We start from the raw sequence: 22,833 nt of genomic DNA on the forward strand, positions 1-22,833 counted from the left end.
GATTAAATTACCGTCGCAGAGTTTCGCCGTTGAAAAATGGCAGACACCGGAGCATCTGGTTCTGGCAGATCCTTCCTTCTACCAAAAAGCAGAGATCGACATGTTGATCGGGGCTGAATATTTCCTAGACCTCCTCCAACCCGGTCAGCACAAAATCAGCGAAAGTGGACCCACGATGCAGAACACTGTTTTTGGGTGGATAATTTCTGGTCGAGCCCAAGAATCCCGTGTTCCCGTTTCCGACCAATCGGTGCAGCTGTGTTCCATGTCAGATATCCACGAGCAGGTTGCACGATTTTGGGAATTAGAGTCTTGTCGAATTAAGAGCACCAATTCCGTCGAAGAGTCCTTATGTGAAGAAATGTTTTCGCAAACGACTACTCGAGACGCGACCGGAAGGTTTGTCGTCTCCCTACCTAAGAAAGATTTCGTTCTGAATCGTCTCGGAGATTCCAAGCGTTTGGCTGAAAAGCGTTTTTATGGCTTGGAAAAACGATTTTCCCACCATCCTGATTTGAAGCAGGCCTACTTCGAATTCATCCAGGAGTACCAGGATATGGGCCACATGAAGCTGGTTGAAGATTGTCCAGATGAGCTGCGTTATTTTTTGCCCCATCACGCAGTCATCAAGCCCGAAAGCACAACGACGAAGCTGAGGGTTGTCTTTGATGCTTCGTGTCCCACAACGTCCGGTGTTTCCCTCAACGATGGTCTACTGGTTGGGCCCATAGTGCAAGACGATCTGCTCTCGATCGTTACCCGGTTCCGATTGCACCAATATGCTATAGTGGCAGATATAGCTAAAATGTACCGGATGATAAACCTAGCGGAAGCAGATCAACGTTATCAGTGCATTCTTTGGAGGGACTCGCCGTCAGAACCGCTACGAATCTATAAGCTAACGACCGTTACGTATGGCACAGCAAGTGCCCCATTCTTAGCAACTCGATGCCTTCTGAAGCTGGCAGAAGATGGACTGCATAGTCACCCACTAGCCTCTAGGATCGTGAAGAAGGATTTTTATATGGACGATGCGTTAACTGGAGTGGATACCCCAGAAGAAGGGAAACGAGCGGTGAGAGAGCTAAGCGATCTTTTAAGTTCTGTTGGATTTGTGTTACGTAAATTCAACTCGAATTGTGAAGAAATATTGGCCGAGATTCCAGCTGAACTACGAAGTAGTGGAAGTACACTAGAGCTGGATTCCTCTTCCACCGTAACCACCCTTGGCTTGGTTTGGGAGCCTAGCACGGATCTATTCCATTTTCGCCCGCCTAAGTGGAGTTCCGCGTCGATAATCACCAAAAGAATTGTGTTATCGGATGCCTCAAAACTGTTTGATCCTCTTGGACTGGTAGGTCCTGTCATCGTGCAAGCCAAGATCTTCATCCAATCACTTTGGCAGATCCAGTGCGGCTGGGATGAGCCCTTGACAGAAAGCATGCATAACTTCTGGGTAGAATACCGTAGAAACTTTTCGTCACTCGATAGTTTTTCGATTCCACGCTGGGTAGGATTCGCTCGAATTTGTGAGGCACAACTACACGGATTTTGTGACGCCTCGGAGAAGGCGTACGGAGGATGCCTGTATCTACGTTGCATCCACAAAGATGGTTCCACTTCGGTGCGATTATTGTTATCCAAGTCCAGAGTCGCTCCGATTGAAGATCTCAAAAGGAAAAAACGAAAGCAGTCCATTCCCAGGCTTGAACTATCGTCTGCACTCTTGTTGAGTCATTTGTACGAGAAGTTTTGCAAAGCTACGTCCATTGACGTTCAGAGCTTTTTTTGGACTGATTCTACTATCGTGAAGTGTTGGTTGGCATCCGTTCCATCTCGCTGGCAAGCCTTCGTGGCAAACCGGGTCTCCGAAATCCAGCATTTGACGAAAAAGGGAAGCTGGCATCATGTTCCTGGTTCTGAAAACCCGGCTGACATCATTTCCCGTGGAATGACCCCCGTTCAACTCCAATATCAGCCGCTTTGGTTTGAAGGGCCACTTTGGTTGAAGCAAACCCGTGACACTTGGCCTGAGGTGAATGAAATGACACCAGAACAGTTCGATAAAACTACGTTAGAAGAAAAGGTATCAGTATCGTTGCCCGTTCAAAGCGTTGAACCGAATGAATTGTTTTCTTTGAAGTCTAAGTTCTCGCAGTTAGTGCGCTTAGTATCCTGGTTTCAACGTTTCCGCCACAACTCTCAAAAGAAAAACCGAACATCTCGAAAGACGGGCAATCTTTCCTTCGAAGAGCTCAATGATGCTAAGAAAATTCTGGTCAGAGTGGCTCAAAGCGAATGCTTTAGCCAAGAAATTAAAGATTTGGACAAATCAAAAGAAGTCAGATCTTCATCGCGGATTTGCAGACTAAATCCACATCTCGTAGACGGTATACTTTTGGTCGGCGGCAGGTTAACGAATGCCCCTGTGTCTGAAAATCGTAAGCATCCAGTAATTCTGGACCACCACCATCCGCTTTCTGCCATGATTGTCCAACACTATCACGATTCCCTCTACCACGCTGGGCAGCAGCTGCTTATCGCCAGTGTTCGCGGGAAATTCTGGATAACCAGCCTTCGCGGTTTGGCACGGAAAACTATCCATAGTTGCATCCCATGCTTCAGAGCAAAACCGAAGATTCTCGAGCAGCTTATGGCAGATCTACCACCAGTACGCGTCAATCCAGCACCTCCATTTCTGAAAGTGGGAGTAGATTACTGCGGCCCATTTGCGCTGACTTATCCCCATCGTCGTGGTTCTCCGATCAAGTGCTTCGTATCCATTTTCGTGTGCCTAGTTACCAAGGCAGTCCACTTGGAGCTAGTCGCTGACCTCAGTACCGGAAGTTTTTTGGGAGCCTTGAAGAGATTTGTTGGCAGACGAGGAAAACCGAATCTCATCATGTGCGACAATGGGAGGAACTTTGTCGGGGCTAGTCGAGAGATTGCGGATCTTCAACGGCTGTTCCGAAGCCAGCAATTCCAAGATGGTGTGACGACGCAAGCTTACCAAGAAGATATTAACTTCCAATTCATCCCTGCCCGGTCACCAAATTTCGGGGGATTGTGGGAAGCGGCGGTGAAATCCTTCAAAAGCGCTTTCAAAAGAACGATTGGATCCAGAATTCTGCGATACGACGAAATGACTACGGTTTTGGCTCAAACGGAAGCGGTTTTGAATTCACGCCCTCTTACCCCTTTGAGCGATGATCCTGACGATTTCGAGGCCCTCACTCCTGGGCATTTCTTAACACAACGTCCGCTTATCGCTCTCGAAGAACCAGATCTGGAGGATACCTCAGACAACCGTCTGAGCATGTGGCAGAAGTCGACGAAGTATACCCAGTTAGTTTGGAAGAAATGGTCCAAACTATACCTCTCAGATCTCCAAACCAGAACCAAGTGGACCAGAAAAAGGGACAACATCTCCAGAGGTACGATGGTGCTAATAGTCAACGAGCAAATACCGCCATTGCGATGGCCATTGGGACGAGTCACCGACGTTTTCCGAGGTCCTGATGGAAATATCCGAGTCGTAAATGTGCGAACGAAAGACGGCATCTACGGAAGAGCGATCTCCAAGATATGTGTTCTTCCAATGCCGAACAACCCTCCAAACGCCGATGGGGAGAATTAATTCTCCTCCAACGAAGGTGCTGGAGCACCTGCGGGAGTCGAATGGCTCCCGCAGTCCAGTTAAGTATTTTTTTTATAATGATATTCGAAAAAACTCAGAGAATGTTTCGTCCTCCAGTTGTCGTCCACCCGGACCCGCCGGGTCGGGTCCATCCGCCGAAGAAGTTGCCAAGAGAACACCGTTATCCACACCGAACACTACACATCTGGTTCAAGCATGAGGGCTCAACTTTCGGGAAAATGCATGGTCGATATGTGGTGTCCTGTGAATCGTTTGGTTTCCTTTTTGAATTTATGCAGATCAAGTTTGATAATCACGCACGCTGTTCGGGGGACTGATCAACCTCCAAGCAACATGCAATGTTCTTGTACCATCGCCAGAGTACGGTTCTTATCAGGTCAAACCATCAGCAATCGAAGACGGTAGAGCTCGCCGTTACCTTTCCAGCCAACATCCAAGCGAGGTCTTCACAGCGACATCACTTCGACATCTCCACGACATCAGCATCACTTCACCAATCTCGGAGCCATCGAGAGTCGTCACAGCAGCAGGGGGTGGAAGCGGAGGCCTATGGGCCTCCGTTCCAGGCAAGTCTCTTAAATGTTAATCATTTCCTATTAAAAAGCTCCCTATGATTTCATGTGGCGATTGATGAGGCGTCCGCCGGTCCCGGAAGTGGTCCCACCGATGGTCGTAACACCCCAGAGCCCGAAGGAGGTCGGAATCCGAAGCAGTCCGAGTCCAGGTCCAGAAGGTCTTCGGGGTTCAAGCCAGTCCGAGTCTGGAACCAGAAGAAGGTCCAAAGAATCCAATCCACACAGCATCGAAAGGTCCGTTCGGTGTCCCAAGCAGATAACCATAGCGTATCAGAAGACGGTGCCCACCACTGACGAAGCAACAGCAGCACAAAGGTCATATACAGTCCACATCGAGGTCCTGTCTAGCCAGCAATCAAGCGTGGCACCCCAGGTCCGTTCCAGCATCGAAGCAACGAGGAGGCGAAAATGCAACGGTTGCAGTTTCAAAAATGCATCTATGCATCTATTGTGAAAATGTGAAATTGAAGAAGTTTAAGCTAATTAATGTAGAACACAGATATAGAATTATTAGAACATAGCAGAATCCAAAATCGATTATCTAGCTAGGAGGTAAAACCTAATTCAAGAATTTTGAACATATTTTTGAAATCAGATAGATTCCAAGGCGGCCGGCGTATGTTAAAGCCAAATTATTCTAGCCACCCTAGTTCGCTACTACTGGTCTCGTAGTACTCGTCGAGATCAGAGTAGATCCCCATTGTCTACTTAGGTAGATAAGGCACTCACGAGAAGGCCTATCCGAACACTATTGTGTACTATTGTAGCTAGGTTCTATTGAATCGCAGGTAGAAGAATAAACCAGTTCCGATCCAACCACCGCCGCGTGTTTATCGCAATAAAGGCTATAGTTTTCTTTTAACCCGTAATAAAGTGTGTTCTGGTTTACTAAAAAGTTCAAGTGTTTTTTTCTAAGTGAACCTATCACACTCGCGAGTTAGTGACCCCAATCCGGAGAATAACCTGCATGCAAATCGAAGTCTGGACCACGACCAAACCCGGAATCGCCCTTATGTGCGCGAACAGTCATTTTTGTCATTTTTGTCATTTTTGTCATTTTTGTCATTTTTGTCATTTTTGTCATTTTTGTCATTTTTGTCATTTTTGTCATTTTTGTCATTTTTGTCATTTTTGTCATTTTTGTCATTTTTGTCATTTTTGTCATTTTTGTCATTTTTGTCATTTTTGTCATTTTTGTAATTTTTGTCATTTTTGTCATTTTTGTCATTTTTGTCATTTTTGTCATTTTTGTCATTTTTGTCATTTTTGTCATTTTTGTCATTTTTGTCATTTTTGTCATTTTTGTCATTTTTGTCATTTTTGTCATTTTTGTCATTTTTGTCATTTTTGTCATTTTTGTCATTTTTGTCATTTTTGTCATTTTTGTCATTTTTGTCATTTTTGTCATTTTTGTCATTTTTGTCATTTTTGTCATTTTTGTCATTTTTGTCATTTTTGTCATTTTTGTCATTTTTGTCATTTTTGTCATTTTTGTCATTTTTGTCATTTTTGTCATTTTTGTCATTTTTGTCATTTTTGTCATTTTTGTCATTTTTGTCATTTTTGTCATTTTTGTCATTTTTGTCATTTTTGTCATTTTTGTCATTTTTGTCATTTTTGTCATTTTTGTCATTTTTGTCATTTTTGTCATTTTTGTCATTTTTGTCATTTTTGTCATTTTTGTCATTTTTGTCATTTTTGTCATTTTTGTCATTTTTGTCATTTTTGTCATTTTTGTCATTTTTGTCATTTTTGTCATTTTTGTCATTTTTGTCATTTTTGTCATTTTTGTCATTTTTGTCATTTTTGTCATTTTTGTCATTTTTGTCATTTTTGTCATTTTTGTCATTTTTGTCATTTTTGTCATTTTTGTCATTTTTGTCATTTTTGTCATTTTTGTCATTTTTGTCATTTTTGAAATTTTTTGTAATTTTTGTCATTTTTGTCATTTTTGTCATTTTTGTCATTTTTGTCATTCTTGTCATTTTTGTCATTTTTGTCATTTTTGTCATTTTTGTCATTTTTGTCATTTTTGGTCATTTTTGGCAAAAATGTCATTTTTGTCATTTTTGTCATTTTTGTCATTTTTGTCATTTTTGTCATTTTTGTCATTTTTGTCATTTTTGTCATTTTTGTCATTTTTGTCATTTTTGTCATTTTTGTCATTTTTGTCATTTTTGTCATTTTTGTCATTTTTGTCATTTTTGTCATTTTTGTCATTTTTGTCATTTTTGTCATTTTTGTCATTTTTGTCATTTTTGTCATTTTTGTCATTTTTGTCATTTTTGTCATTTTTGTCATTTTTGTCATTTTTGTCACTTTTGTCATTTTTGTCATTTTTGTCATTTTTGTCATTTTTGTCATTTTTGTCATTTTTGTCATTTTTGTCATTTTTGTCATTTTTGTCATTTTTGTCATTTTTGTCATTTTTGTCATTTTTGTCATTTTTGTAATTTTTGTAATTTTTGTCATTTTTGTCATTTTTGTCATTTTTGTCATTTTTGTCATTTTTGTCATTTTTGTCATTTTTGTCATTTTTGTCATTTTTGTCATTTTTGTCATTTTTGTCATTTTTGTCATTTTTGGCATTTTCGTCATTTTCTTGATTTTTGTCATTTTTGTGTTTTTTGGCATATTTGTCAATTTTGTCAGTTCTGTCATTTTCGCCATTGTTGCCGTTAAAATTAGAAAAAATCAGACGGTGTCTCCCACTGAACTGGTGAATATTCTGCTTGAAGATCCAATGCGGCTCAAGTGAGCATTTACGGTAAAATTTAAAATTTTTATCCATACAGCATTTAATCGAACAAACCATGGAAAATTATAATTGGAATTAACTTGTTTTTGTTAAAGGTGTTAAAAGGATTACTTGTGCAGCCATGAGGTATTATTTAATTCTTTTTCTTTCTTTTCCTTCATAAATCTTGATCAGTTAATCTACTGTGCTAAATAGAATCGAAATTTTTGATACCCTTGTTTGAAAATCTAAAATTCATCGAACTAAAAAGAGTGCATGAAAATTGATTTTGTTCCACTTTCGGTAGCAAGAAACGGTGCAAGGAAACTAGTGCCAAAAACAGACACCAGAAAGCGCCACCTGATAGGCAAGACAAGAGTATTTATCTTCCTCTCATTCGTCACCGTTTTCTGTCTGGTCACTACATGGGGAGAACTTTTTTCGATGCCCAAAACAGTTTTATGAATTTGTTAAGAACTAAATTGCAAAGCTTTCGTTAAAAAAAATATTAATATTTAAGATCTTAGAAATCTCTCAATACTTCAATGAATTAAAAAAAATCAATTTTGAAGCGGTTTAGCACTAAAATTAGAGTTAGAAGATTTTCATCACCTTTTGAAAGGCGTTGAGCTGGAAACAAATGTTCCTTATTTAAACGAAGAAACGAAAACTATCATGAAAATAATTTATTTCTGTCTCATCTGAAACGATTTTCACGTGAAGATTTTAACAATTGAGTATTGCGTTCGTTTTCATCTCATATCAGATCATTCGGGTGGAGCAATTAGTAACAATTTTTATATTTTAACATACTGTATAACTTATCTGAATAATTTATCAAATTTTTTTTCACTCTTTTATTTTAAAAATCTTGGCTTTTTCCTTGACTTTTTATAAATATATTGTGCCAATGAAATGAGTCCAGCAAGCCAACAAGAAAAAAATGGACCCTAAAGATTTTTTCAGCTGGTTTAATAGGTTAAAGTAAGCAGTAAACGAATTTCGAACCGACTCAAGAAACTATACAGAAATGAAGGTTGTATTGATTTTCACTTCAATTCACACCTTCTCCACATCATCTTATTCAAATACGTCAATGATAAAAAAAACCTCAGAAAATTTCGGAACACTTCATGTGTCCTGCAAATTAAAATACTCTATTGTATTGTGAGCCTACTTGGTTAAATGATTCAACTGAATCAAAGCAATCGGAACATTCCTATTAATTCAACCAAGGTAATTACCGTAATTGAATTAAAAGGAATCTTTCGATTGCTTTGATTTAGCAAATTGAAATAAAAAAGCTTCAGAATTTCATGTGAATGTGCCCCAAAGCTTTCAATAGCCAACGATTTTTTTTTCTCCTTGGACAAGCTTTAAAAAGAAGAAACATATCACATCAAATACTGTGTTCTTGAAACAGCTTTATATGAAATGCTTTAAGAACTGGTATCGCAAAATATAAACTTTTGAACAATTTTGCAATTTAAATTCTTCTTGTTTTTTTTTTAATTTCAAGTATCACGTAAAACTCAGCTTCAAGCTTGGTACTTGATCCACATGTCCCTAACACTCGTGTATCACACATTCATCACTAGCGCCTGTCTCGTTTGCCAGTTAATTTGGTCAACGCTTAAAATTTTACGACACACTTTCCGACCAACACTCCACCGTGTCCCTGGACCAAACCCAACTTTTCAATCAACCACCGTTCGTCGTCATTCAGCTAGTTGGCCAGTAATCTTGGTTTTTGATCCGGCAACGAATGAATGAATGACATGGTCGACGTAACCTTCCCTTTCAAGCCGACACCCACATCCCTTCTGATTCACTCGACGGCTTCAGAAGATATCAAAATTAATGATTCTCATCGCCAGCTCCACACCTCCCAGGAAACACTCACTCGCAGCGCCACTTTCCGGATCCAAACCAACCTTCGACCGGAAGTTGACGAAAGGGTTTTTGCTTTTTTTTTTCCTCCAATTGGTACCTGCTACGCGTCAAAACTCATCAAATTTTCATACTTATATCACGTAGCAGGCCGTGACCAGCCAGCTTTTTCGACACCATCAAAAGTAATGCGCTCAATTGTACGATTATCGCCGTTCCCTCACACCCCGGAAGCTGATGAAGTTGAAGCTGAAGCAGAAGCACCTGACTCCAACGATTCCACTTGTCCTGTTTTTGGGATCCATCGAAGAACAACGAAGGATTGGTGATGGACAATTACTTCTGTTGCTTCCTCGGGTGAACAAGGATTTTCCTCGCTGGCCGGTGGCTGTGGTTTATCCGGTCGCCTCGCTGCTGACGGTCGCGCCTTACATCACATCACATCACACACTCGTCTCCAAATGGCTCATAATTTACAACCTCGCCAATTTCGCCCTCTTCTTGTTCGCTGTCGTTTCCGTTGAGATTCGGAGTTTTCGCGGGGTTCGGTTCGGTTCCGGATGGGGAAAATTCTCCTAGCCAAACCGGTGGTTGGGTTTTCCCGAAGATGAAATTTTCCCGTCGGCTCGTCGACTTCTCGATTCTGCCGCCTGGCTGCCTTGTGTGAGGTTTTGAATGTCGTGGTACCGAGTGGAGCACCTTGCGCACGCAATCCTTCGGCAATCGACGATGGGTTTGGCGAGAGAGTGGAGAGTGAGAGAGCGAACGATCGGAGAGAGTATGGATGGACAGAATTGGGTGGTGGGTGCCGATTCCTTCCTCACTGAAAGCGACGAGGGTGTGAGGGGAAAAACAATAACAATAAATTATGAAAACAACATGCACTCCCCGGTGATGGGTGACTTTTTTGCTCCTGGAACTGACGAGAGTCGGTTCTCTCTGAGCGATGAGTGACCGTAATGGTGTCGAAAGAAGGGAGAGCGATTTCCTTCAGTGGGAGTAGGGGAAAATCTCTTCGGATTTATGGTTTATGTTATTTACTCTGGGTGTTGGGTCCAGTTTGGTTAGGCATTCTGTGTGGTGGTTCAATTTCCCCTCGTCGATGATGATGGGCTATCCCCGCCACTTTTCGGCGTAGCAGATGATCCGAGTTGGGTGAGAGTGCCGACAGGTCGGTATCTGCGGGCTGAATGGTTAGCCATCACTCAGTGTTCCGTAGACAGGCGGTAAAGCAAGAACGTGTCAAAGCAAGGAGCCGAGAATCGATTGTCCTCGGTTGTTTGTGCAGTGCTAAAGGAAGAAAGTGTAACGAGTTCTGATTTCGTGCTTGTTGGCAGCTGGACGACAACAATCCAGTGAGCTACGGTGTAAAATAGCGCGCGTGAGAGTCCGCCTGCATATGTGGGCCCTAAGGTCGTAATATTGGACCGTTGTTGTTCCTTGGTCGAAGATTCGAGACTTCGTCGTTCAAGCAATACCCGTTCGTCACACGAAAGAGAAGACAGCGGCTGAAGAAGTGCGGTGTGTGTCGAGTTGAGAGAGTGTGTGGTGAAGCCGGGAGTTCCTTTTCGGAGGCATCTCTCGCTCCCGACTCCGTCGTGGACGTCTCTTCTTGCTACATATGTTTGTGTTGTAGTTGTTATTGTTTTTCACACGGAGTGCTGATTCGTCGTCGTGAGTGCTTTCCGTGTATCGTGTATGCGTGTATGTCACTGCTGCTCTGCCTTGTTGGGGTGAGGACGACGAAGAAGACCGACGAGTGTTGTGTTGGTGTGTGACATGCTCCTGATGGCAGCCTGCCAAATCTGGAGAGCGCGCGCGGGTCGTCATCGTCAAACCGGGAGCAGCGAACGTGTTGTGTCGCTCTCGTCACGTCAATAATGTGATGTCCGTGTGGAAGGCAGCAAGCAAGAGCTCGTCAAAGTCCGGAACGTTTCGCAGCATCAGTCAAAGCCGCTGTTCACGGTGAAAGGACGAAGGACAAAAGCATTCACTAGCAGTACGGCGCCAAACAGTGGCTCGTGTGGAGGTGTATTGTGTGTGCGGAAGAACTACAATACAACCCTAGAGTGACATCTTTTGCCAGGAACTGGCAGCTGGAACCTACTTCACTGGCCACCAGCCCGAAGAGAGACGCTACCGTTCCGTCGTAGTGTATCCGCGTGCACGACAAACCCGAGGCCAAGAGCTTCTCCTAGCAGTAGCAGCAGCAATCGCCAGAGTTTGGCTGAAATGTTGTGTATCGTAGTGCTAGTGTTCCGTCTTCGAGTACGCGAGTGTTTGCGGCCCGGTCGCACTTTGTGATCATCATCCCTCACACTTTGCCTGCGTATATGCAAACAGCAGCACCTACTTTCGCTTCCCTTCAAGGGAACTCGAAACCCATCTCAGTGTGATTCGAAGATCCGTTCCGTGAATGAAACCAGTTATCAGAAGTGTGTTATTGTTGATCACAGTGAAAGTTTTCCAGAAAATTTAAAAAAAAATCCAGAAAAATCACACAACATAAATCAAAACGAAAAACATGTGCTAAATTAGAAGAAACCCCAACTATCAGTTAAGCGTCGAACGACGTCAGCTATTTTTCCTGGAATAATCGGTCAGAAGAAACGTTTCAAAAATTGAGAACCAAAATCTCCCATCAATGATGCTCCACGAGGCAGTTATGTTGGAAATCTATCGCCAGGCACTTCACGCCAGGTAATCATCATCTTCATTGTTATTGTTCAAATTGCATTCTCCTTGAAGTACGCCTGAAATTATTCCCCCAAAAAAAAGACCAGTTTTAAGTTGAACCTGTTAACACGGAAATTCTCCAACCTCACCAAGCTGACGAAAACGACGATGATGATAGATGACGACGTTCGGTGTTATTTATAGTTTTTCGCTACTCTCTAATTAGCGCAACCTGACCCCGGATTCCCGACCCGAGAGGGAGTTGGCCCCTTTTCCAAAAACGAATAAGAGTAGCGCAATTGTTTTTCCATCGCCATAACACAATTAATTTTTGACCTCTCCGGACTTGGGAACTAAATCGGCACCGGGCAGCTTCAGGATCGCCAACTATAAAACGGCTGGAGGAAGTTGGAAGCAAACACAAAAACAATGCGAAAAACGGTTTCCTACTTGCTTCGCGAGAAAACCTGTGCGTCTCCCGGCTGCCGAAGCGGTTTATGACCCCACAACCGCCTTTAATAATGTGTTTTCTTCCGTTCCGTTTCCCCCCGAAAACCCTTAACTTATGGGTTGAACCGACTCCTGCTGAAGAGAGAGTCGTAAAAATTTTCGGTTGGCTTCTTTCTACTTTTTTACGACCGGGAAGGTCGTTTTCGAAACCCAGAATTGTCTGGTTGTCGTGTGACTTTAAGTGTTTGATGGCGGCAGCAGCAGCCGGAAAGTGTTGTGGAATCGATTCTTCGTTATGGTGCACTCCGGGAAATTTCTCGAATGACGTCTCTCTGGAGGGACAGGTTGTTCGAGGGGTTTCTGGGATAGAAAACAGTCCCCGAGGACAACCTGTCACCAAATTTTTCTTTGGAAAGGATTCAATTTTAGAAGAAAAATCCTCTAGGTGTGTTTGTTTATCAGAGATTTGGTGACTTTTGGATCAGTGTTGTGATGATTTTTTTTCCATGAAGAACATTACAAATTCAGAAATAGATTCATTGCCTATATTCAGGAGTTAAAAGTAACTGCAATTTCTTCCGAGAGTCTCCCTCGTTGAAAGCGTTCATCAAATAAATGACATACCGATTAAAGTTGCTTTTTGAAGAGTCATTCAAAATCGTCAGATAGGAAAATAAAATCTAAAATACGCTAGAATATTTTGATTTTTATCGTGCTCAGTTATTTTTGACTTAAAATCTAAAATAAACACTTCAAGTATTGATGAATTGATTCTGATCAGTGATTCTGAACTATCATTCTGTGTTAAATTCAATTTTATATACTCCGAATGATGAATCTTGATTGTGGTGTAGACGAAAAAATCTTTCAATTCTGATAACGTCTTGGGATTTTGGGTAGGAAATACCTCTCTAGGTTAAAAATTTTTTTAGGGACTTCGGCTATTAAATGGTTCATTTAAAAATTAGAAGAGAGTTTTAAATCTGGATATTTGATTTCCAATTTAAAGAAAATATAAATTTATACTTGAACTCGAATTCGGAACTTTTTTTTTCCGATTTTTCGTATTATGAATCAGACTTCTGAACAAAGATTGTATTTTTGAAAATTTTATCTTTTTCTTGATGCAGATTTATTAGATTTCATTCTAAATTCCAAAAAAATAATCTTAAATCTAAAATCTGAATCTGAAATCTGAATTTGAAATCTGAATCTGAAATCTGAAATCTGAATCTGAAATCTGAATCTGAAATCTGAATCTGAAATCTGAATCTGAAATCTGAATCTGAAATCTGAATCTGAAATCTGAATCTGAAATCTGAATCTGAAATCTGAATCTGAAATCTGAATCTGAAATCTGAATCTGAAATCTGAATCTGAAATCTGAATCTGAAATCTGAATCTGAAATCTGAATCTGAAATCTGAATCTGAAATCTGAATCTGAAATCTGAATCTGAAATCTGAATCTGAAATCTGAATCTGAAATCTGAATCTGAATCTGAAATCTGAATCTGAGATCTTAATCTGAAATCTAAATCTGAAATCTGAATCTGAAATTTTAATCTGAAATCTGAAATTTGAATCTGAAATCTGCATCTGAAATCTGAATCTGAAATCTGAATCTGAAATCTGAATCTGAATCTGAAATCTGAATCTGAAATCTGAATCTGAAATCTGAATCTGAAATCTGAATCTGAAATCTGAATCTGAAATCTGAATCTGAAATCTGAATCTGAAATCTGAATCTGAAATCTGAATCTGAAATCTGAATCTGAAATCTGAATCTGAAATCTGAATCTGAAATCTGAATCTGAAATCTGAATCTGAAATCTGAATCTGAAATCTGAATCTGAAATCTGAATCTGAAATCTGAATCTGAAATCTGAATCTGAAATCTGAATCTGAAATCTGAATCTGAAATCTGAATCTGAAATCTGAATCTGAAATCTGAATCTGAAATCTGAATCTGAAATCTGAATCTGAAATCTGAATCTGAAATCTGAATCTGAAATCTGAATCTGAAATCTGAATCTGAAATTTTAATCTGAAATCTGAATCTGAAATCTGAATCTGATTTCTGAATCTGATTTCTTAATCTTAAATCTGAAATCTGAATCTGAAATCTCAATGTGAAATCTCAAATCTGAAACCTTTCGGATTCTTCAAATATTAAAAGTATGTTCTAAACAGAACTTCAATTATTCATCTCATAGCTGGAGTTTGAACTCAAACTTTTTTTTTAAGTTTTCCGAAGTTTTTCTGTTTATTTTTTCAGGATCTTTTCTAACTTGATATTTATATTATTTTTTTGAAACTTTTATTCTTCTTGAAGAAATTCAAATTTAAAATCATTCAGGTTTTTTTTTCTTTATAAAGGTTATGATTGTTTATGGGAGATTTTTTTTACTATTTTTTTTTTCAGATTCACATTCAAATATTATAACTACAGTTTTGATCTAGTGTCAAATTTTTGACAGAAGGTTCTTGATTTGTTTATAATCATCGGATTTTGTTTATTAAACGGTCATTTCAACAAGTTTTCACTTGATTTTGCATGTTTTGTTTGTTTTTGTTTCCCGTTTTTTTTTTCAATAAAAATAAGGGAAACCAATTTTTTTTTCAATTTACTGTAGTTTCTACTTGGTATTTATCACGAAATTTTGTGACTTTTTATTTCGTTTCTAGTTTTTTAATTTTCAATATAAGTTGAGGTTCAAATTGGTACTGTATCACTAATTTTTTTTATTTCAAATTTACTCATGAATCAGAATTCTGACGTTTTGGTTCGATGCTGATTTTTTGCTATCAGAACTCGTATTCATCATACGGGCATCCATCTGCCAGAAGAAAAATTTTACTGTCGACCACACCGGCATAAATCAACAGTTTGGAAGTCCAAGATTTATTGCCCTAAATTATTGTCAATGACAATCGGAGAGGACAGAAGGCAAAAAAAAATCGTTACACTCCTCCCAAAATAAAAAAAAATCAAATCTATCCGGACGAATTGCGTAGGAAGACCGACAAAAAAAATAAGACGTCGACCCGATAAAAGCTCTAGAGACTCCTACTAGCTATTAGTCGTCGACCTTCGGACAGGAAACCATAAATCAATCATTCGCACCACTAGCAATTATGTCGAATTTGAATTATGAACGACTTCGACGCGGGGCACCCCTACAATACACATTTATGACTGAGTCTAGAAAGAGAGACCCCAAAGTGCGTGCCCTTTTTTTTGCTGCTCTTTGCTTCGGTCTCATTTAGCCTGTCGATGTCGTCCTTCACTTTGGCATCATGTGACGCAACCTTCCTAGTTCGTCTTTTTTTCTATTGTCGAAGACCTTTTCCCGTCCTTCACAATTCACAATTGGCGTTCGGGATGAAGGAAGAAAGGTCCCAAACAAATACCTGAACTAGACGAAGGGCTCTCGGGTCCTCTCGGCGAAAGGAGAGTGGTGCAACATGTGTGTGCCCTCACAACTATTTCAAATCACCCGGAAACTTTCCCCGAAGTTCTGCTCGTTTTTTTTCTGCATTTTTTGTCCGCCCAAGAGACTCGGGACTCATATGTAGAAAAGGCAAAAACTTTGTCTCCCGTTGAGTACTTCGCCGTAGTTATACCGAAAACGTTACGAACTAAGAGAAGACGACCCACTACCTACTTGCAAACGTTCGTTTGGGACGGACGGAATGTCATGTTACGGGAAAAGTTCGGGACCGGTGAGTTTTTTTTTTGGTTTTGGTACGGGTCCCCGAGTCCGGTGACGATCGGTGGCGAGCGAGGGCGGCAAGAATAAGAAGTCATAATTTATTTGCCTCCAGCGGTTATTTATTATTAGCCCCGAGAACATTCTTGAGCGAACTCGAAACGAGAAGTTAACTTCCTCCTAAATAGCTAGCTCGAAAGCAAACGGCAGCAGCAGTTCGTCATATAAATATATTTTTTCCGTTCTCGAACGAGATATTTATTTCCCCTCGAGGTCTGGCTTTCCAATTAGTAGAGTCACATTGGCGACCGTGACCACTCGATAGAGAGAAACTATACTTACGCGTGACGCGTCAAGCAGAACGCCACCGTACATATTTTTGCCTTTTCGTTCCTTTTTTATTTCGGAGTTTTGCTGCATTCTGTCGCAATCCATCGCGGCGCGTATGACAAATGTCAACTTTTGGACGCTTTTCGGATCTCGGATTCTCCGCATCGCACTACACGCTGGGCTCGTCCAAGCCGAATGACGTCCGTTCCTGAAATCGAATCGATTGGCCGACCGACATCCACAACCAGTAGTAGGTAGTTGATCGGGAGACGGATGAGTCCGGGAGCCGTTCACAAAAGGCAAATCCACCTCTCTCTACATCTGTCTCTCTCAGTCGGACAAATTCGAAAAATAAAAACAGATAAATCTGGGAAACGTTCCAACAGATTTTAAATATTTCATTTCCATCACAGCCCACCACCAGTAAAAATTCAAAACTACGGAGACGACTATCTACTACGTTTGTGGCAACCGCATCATTGAGGAATTTGTGATTGAATTGTCGTCTCCCACGCTCGGATTCGTGGCTTATGGCAAGCAAGTGTGACAAATGCGCCACTACTGACTGTTGATGGTGCCATCTAGAGAAGGTACCAAACACTAGCTGCTAGTTTTTTTTTATGTGACGATCTCGTAATCCCTCAAAACAAATAATACAAGTCTCGAACTTGCTAGAACTAGCTCCAAGATGACACTGCTCTCTGAGCCGGTGTGCTGCCAATAAGCTAGTAGCGGCTGCTAATTTGTTATTTCCCGCAAGTCAATCTCGGACCGGGTGTCACTTTGTGTCGCGTCACTTGGAGCCGACTTACATTGGCGATGGTGATCATGATGATGATGATGATGGAAAACCTAGGAAAATTCAACAGTAAAATGAGGACAACCTTGTTTTGGCGACAGAATCTGGTGTTTGGGGGTGCCATTGAGATGTCAGAGATTATTGAGCGGAGAATATGTCAAAGTTGTCTTCCCTTCGAAAATAGGTTTTGGTACAGCTACTTAATGCGTAACAAATGAGCATCTCGTGAGTTGAACTATAAATTTGTTGATTTATTTAAGAAAGTCACAAAAACTATTCCGATATAAAATGTTGTCGTTTTCCTCTTTAATTTATGGGAATCATCCCAATTTTAAGGAATTTCAGTTTCTAACGCTTGAGCGCTCCATGGAATTTCAACTAACAGCATAGAAAACAAACATACAAGCATGCCTTTTTGAGCTAATTTTTGTTATTTGGCTGGACTACCAGATGTCTCCCGGCACACCAAAGAGAACTTTCAAAGCAAAACTGAGAAATAATAACAAAGTATAAGTCAGTTTTCAGCAGGTCGTATGTGCTATTAGGCATGTTTAAAAAAAGCCGCTGTTGAAGTTTCTGTCTAGTCCCGGAAGGTCCATTTATAGGGTTCATCTCAAGATTAATTCTTATCTGACATTATCGACTTTAAGATACTTGAGAGCTCAGTTGTTCTAGCGATTCCATTCGCTAGTGTTATGAGCTTGTCTCTCATAATTTTATACTTAGCCAGAGGCATATCTTGGGTGCCACATTCTTTCATTTATCGATGTTTATCTTATATTTCATTTTTTTATTAGCTTACTAATTCCTATGCTATTGGTTGAACCCATTAATAAAACATTTCTTATGACCATGGGCTAAGACACGGCTTATTATCTCTGGCTGAAAAATTATCAAAACCACATTTTTTTTGCCCTTCTAGGCTACCGACATCCTCAAATTTTTCAATTTATAAAAACACACATTTATTGCCCCACTGGACTGCCGATCTCCTCCAATTTTTCAAATTTTAAAAACATACTTGTTGCCCTTATGGGTTACTCACAAATTTATCAAATAATGAAAACCCAAACTCAAAGCCGGGCTGTCGAAACCTCTTCACCTATTTGGGCAATCGAATTTCCTCTGACCGTATTGGGACTTTTTGTAATACTTAGGTTGGGCACCACTCCACACCGGTCTTTTCCCTTTAACTTACGGAAATAGGAACGCCAAAGAAGAATTTCTTGGCAGGATCTGCCAATGTGGAATCTCGGACGGTCCATTTACAGTAAGGTTGCCAGATTGCAAGGTTTTATCCGGGTTTGCCCGGTTTTATCCGGGTTTTACCGGTTTTATCCGGGTTTGTCCGGATATTTCATACTAAATTTAAAAACAGTCCGGCCCGGCCTAGTTACCCGGATTTTATTGACAAATGCCCGGATTTATTCACTTTATTTGGCAAATGAAACAAAAAAAAATCAACAAACACCTCTAAAACAAATTTTTTTGAGCAAGTTTTATAAAAATAGTTACAAAGGTTATTTGGAAGCTTAAAATACGGTTCAAAATCTATCGATTAGTTTTGATGAAAAAGTTGTTCTTCTTTATTTTTTTTTCTTGATTTTTGTTGAGGAATTTCTGAACTTTCACTAAATTTGCCTGGATATTGCCCGGGTTTATGGTCGTCAATTTAAAATAGAATGCCTGGATTTTGCCAGGTTTTTATATAAAAATTGCCCGGTTTCTCCGGCCCTGATACGTGCTGAAAAAATCCTGGCAACCTTAATTTACAGGATTCATCTAGAAATCAATTCTTATCTGACATTATCGCGCTCTAGATACTTGAGAGCTCAGTTATTTTAGCGATTGCTATCGCTGATGTTAGGAGCTTGTCTCTCATAATCTTATACTTCGCCAAAGGCATATCTATCTAGGATGCCACAGTTTCGTAACGCATTCGTCATGTTGCATAATAAAAATAGAATATATTTAAATTTATCCGCTATTTCCTTCAAACTTGCTAAAACACTTAATTTAGAACAATGCGATACAATAGTGATGTGAAAGAGGAGCTCCGAGATGCCTAGCATCAGAACTTCTGTTGTTTCTATTTGATTCGTCTCTAACTTCGATTACTGTTCAAAAAGTGCAAAAACTTATTTCAAAGCTGTTAGTTATTTTGACTTATGCAGTAGTGCAAAATTGAAGAAACTGTTAACCTTAAGTTCATATAACAAGCAGTAATAACGAAACCGTTCATAAAACTAAGGTATTAAGTTAATTTTTTGTGAGTTCGTACACAATTACGCTTTTTCGAAAACTGGGCACTTAGATGTTGATTGGTTACTTTTGAGCGGCTCAATAGGTGGCACTGTTTCAACTCTATTTTTAACGTATTTTTTGATGATAGCATTTGAAATTTAACACACTTTTCTAAAGATTTCTTGCTCGAGTTTGTACGTATGTTCTCTGTGATAAGAACTTGTTGGTCATTCTTACTCAAAAAAAAAAAATGAATATATCAGTGGAAATAGGCGTCGATTCAACCATAAATATGGTTGTCAGGTGTAAACCTGTAAATTAAAATCAACCTAACAGAATACGACGTGTTTTTGTGTCGGGTTCTATCACTGCAACCAGTTGTTACATTTTTTGTGGTTTGTCCCCTATTTTCTGTAGTTTATCAAGATAGATCAAGCTTATTTATTACAGTAGTGACACTTTATTGTTGAACAACATTTTCCAAATTTGGAAGAACAACACGTATAAAGTTAACAATCTAATTGGAACCTAGAGAAAATACTTCAGGAGAATCTAACATTCCTTTACCGAGTAGATTTGTCCTTTTTGATATAAGACAAGGGCACTCACATGGAAGGTGCTCCGATGTTTCCTTTTCGGCCTGACAAAAATGATAATTGACTTCTTCCCATTAGTTTTAAGTGATATCGACATTCACAGCATCTTGTTACCAATCCTGTAACAGCATTTAAATATTTTTTTGATTATGTTAGAATCTTTTTAATAAAGTGTGAACAAGTGAAATAATATGAAGAATTTCAATAATAAAAACATGAAATAGGTTTTAGCAATTTCTTAGCAAACCACAAATGGTACTGAAACAAACTTATCCGATCGTAGCATGCCAAGACCTCTACGGCTTTAGTTCGAATTGGGAAACCTATTTTCTCCACACTTGCATGAAACGCCCATAAGTTTCCTTAAAATCACTATCTAAACACAAATTTGAACATTTATGCTTGAAATTTTATTGGGATTGTTCCTGATTTAAATGGATTCCTCAATTCGATGTTCGAAATTTGATCAACACACATTTATCATAAATCATGAAAAAAGAACCCAGTCACTGCACATTCTGCAATCAACAGCTTTAGCGTAACATTTCATACAGGCGAAACTGGCTGTTAGCTCAAAACGAGAAAAACGCGTTTGAAATTTCGGAACATCTAATCGAATTCTATTTAAAAAATCGACAACTTTTTGTTCAAGAAAATCAAGAAATGTGCATTATATTCATTTTTTGTTCGTTGGCTATCAAGAACTTTAACTTTTTTCACTAAATATACTTTTGGGATATTTTTGAGTTTTGCCCATTTTTATTTTCGATTCCAGTTACGCCTGCAAGTTTCTCCCAATTGATTGGCCGTTTTTTTTTTTTTTGGTTTTAAAGTTCCGCCCTTTGGTCCTACACGAAAAAATTAATTATTCCTTTTTGTCACATTCAACTCATTTTTGCCTATTGAACCTACACGAATAGAAAAATTAACCTCATTTTGAATAGGCGTAACTACACGTTCCAACGAAAATACATCAACAAAAAGTTTCGTCCAATTGCATTTTTTTTTTTTAAGTTTTAAGTAATTTTAAGATGAAACCGATTTTATTAGATAATTAGGTTTACATTTGAAAGTTTCGCCCTTTTGAAATGTTACGCTAGAACTGGAGATTTTTAGAGCAATGTAATCCACATTTTCGGCAGAATTTGCAAGCTTCGTCAGAGGTAGCATTTAACCGATGTTATGAAATTACCATTACAAAATTTTGCACATTTTCGAAAAATTTGAAACCTCCTGCTTATAGCTAATTTTTGCTCTCCCATAACCCCGCCTTAAACTAGCCTGTACTCAAGCAGGCTTAAATACTTCTGGACTTCTGGATACTCGTTTTATATATTTTCGAACAACTAACACAAAAATTATCCAAGAAACGATCAATTTTTTTATATTTTACGGACCCGAAAAAATAAACATGTAATGCCATCAGGTCAACGCCTACTCCTCCAGGCGATACTTTTGTTTTGTACTGCCTGGAAGTAAAAATTGTATTTTTATTTTGAAATTGAAATTAATTATTACTAAATTAATCCGGACAGAAAGTTTAAAAAATCAAGTAATGAATGAGAATTTCGATCTCTTATGGTGAAAAAACAAATTGTCAGAATGAGTTTACCTTCACTATAAAAACAAAATTGGGTTATTTTCCATAACTTGAAACATCTTTGTGCAATCATATGTACCTATGTATATTAAGTCATAATTTTAGTAATGATCAATTCAAGTTCGTCCCCTTTTCCGCCACATTTGCTTATTTTTACAAAAGATCTAATGTACTCTTGCATAGATGAAGAGGTGAGAAAATCATTCGGAAGCTTGATTTAATATCATCATTCTTATTTAACATAGTTTTATCTTGGAGTCTCAATGATGTATAGGGTTATGGTATTTTTCATATTTATGTTAACTTTTGAAAGAATCACCTGAATGTGTCTTTGAAGATTTCACAAAATGACCTCTTCTATCTTTTTTCTCCAGAATTTTTTTAAAAATAATCATGAAAATCACAAAGCTCTCTGAAACTTTCATTTGTAACAATTTGTTTTCTACACAAATTTGAAATATATCAAATCTTTTATTTTATTTTGTAATATCAAGTTTTTTAATCACAAAAAATTAATATCATGTTCAAATTTCGCTTGCTTGAAGCTTGTTTGGAACTTGATTGAAACATGTTTCGTGAGATTGAAAATTAAGAACACAGTTTTGAGATACGGAAACTGTGGAAAAAAGGCGATAATATTTTTACAAATTTCTATGAATATGAAAATTATCACGATAATCAAAATTTTTCCAATGTACAGTATACATCTGATTTCTTGCATGAAATTTAATTTTTGTTAATTGAATTTTGGCATTTGCTTAAAAAAACATGGAAACATTGTTCAGAAAAAAAACTTTAATAGTGTTCAGATTTCATAAAGGGAAGAGTAAAAAATTTCAGCTTTAAACTGACTTTTATTGACGTTTAATGTTTTATGTAAGTTTTTTATCCTTATTTAAAAAAAATCTAAATATTTTCAGACCGCTGAGTTTTATTAAAAGCTAAAATCTCACGCGAGCTTACTTTACGTCGTATAACACATCTTAATATTTCTCAGAAAAGTGTTGAAAAAGTTACCCCGAAAAAAGAAAATGTTATCAAAATCACTTTAAAATTTGTACTTCACCTATAGAACATGTTGTCCAGGCTACAAATATTCAAAATGGAAAGAAGTTTCGACTAGTTTATGTCAGTTTTTTTTTTCATAATAAAACTCTTTGTACACATTTTGTTTCATACGACGTAATGAACGCTCACAGGACAAATGAAGCTTTGGCCTTTTTTAGCCAAATAAAAAAAAAATCTCATATTAATGTGAAACTTGCTTGGGTATTTTCTGGTTTTTGAAATATTAATTTTAATATCCAATGCACGGATTTTCCAAAGGTTTTTGGGTTAAAAATGTCCGCTTACGCGCAAATAAATTTCTGTAAAACTTGCATTGACAATAGTTATTAATTAAGATTTCTAACTTGGCTGCAAACTTACAACTATTCTCGAAAATTCATAATCAAGCTAAATATGATTATCTTCATAAAAAATCTGTATCTTCATTTTGGGTTTATTATTGCTAATTTTGCCATTTTATGGACCCTTATAAACAATTACACATTTGAAACTGTAATTT

At 38.6% G+C, this 22,833-nt stretch overlaps 1 protein-coding gene across 3 annotated transcripts in view; it reads left to right on the plus strand.

Annotated features, from left to right (window-relative positions):
- The window catches only part of LOC129743732 (protein tiptop), a 130,036-nt gene that overhangs the window by 85,372 nt on the left and 21,831 nt on the right, over positions 1 to 22,833 (plus strand). For 2 of the 3 annotated variants that reach the window (XM_055735860.1, XM_055735859.1), the window contains exon 1: positions 10,082 to 11,560. The exons of the other annotated variant lie outside the window; for it this stretch is intronic. Coding sequence is in view for 1 of the 2 variants with exons in the window: in XM_055735859.1 (XP_055591834.1) it covers positions 11,505 to 11,560 (56 nt within the window). In the remaining variant the exon portion in view is untranslated. Of the gene's footprint in view, positions 1 to 10,081; positions 11,561 to 22,833 lie in introns of those variants that run through there. 3 annotated transcript variants of the gene reach the window in all.

This window comes from Uranotaenia lowii, chromosome 2 (assembly GCF_029784155.1).
Source record: "Uranotaenia lowii strain MFRU-FL chromosome 2, ASM2978415v1, whole genome shotgun sequence".
NCBI classification, from domain to species: domain Eukaryota; kingdom Metazoa; phylum Arthropoda; class Insecta; order Diptera; family Culicidae; genus Uranotaenia; species Uranotaenia lowii.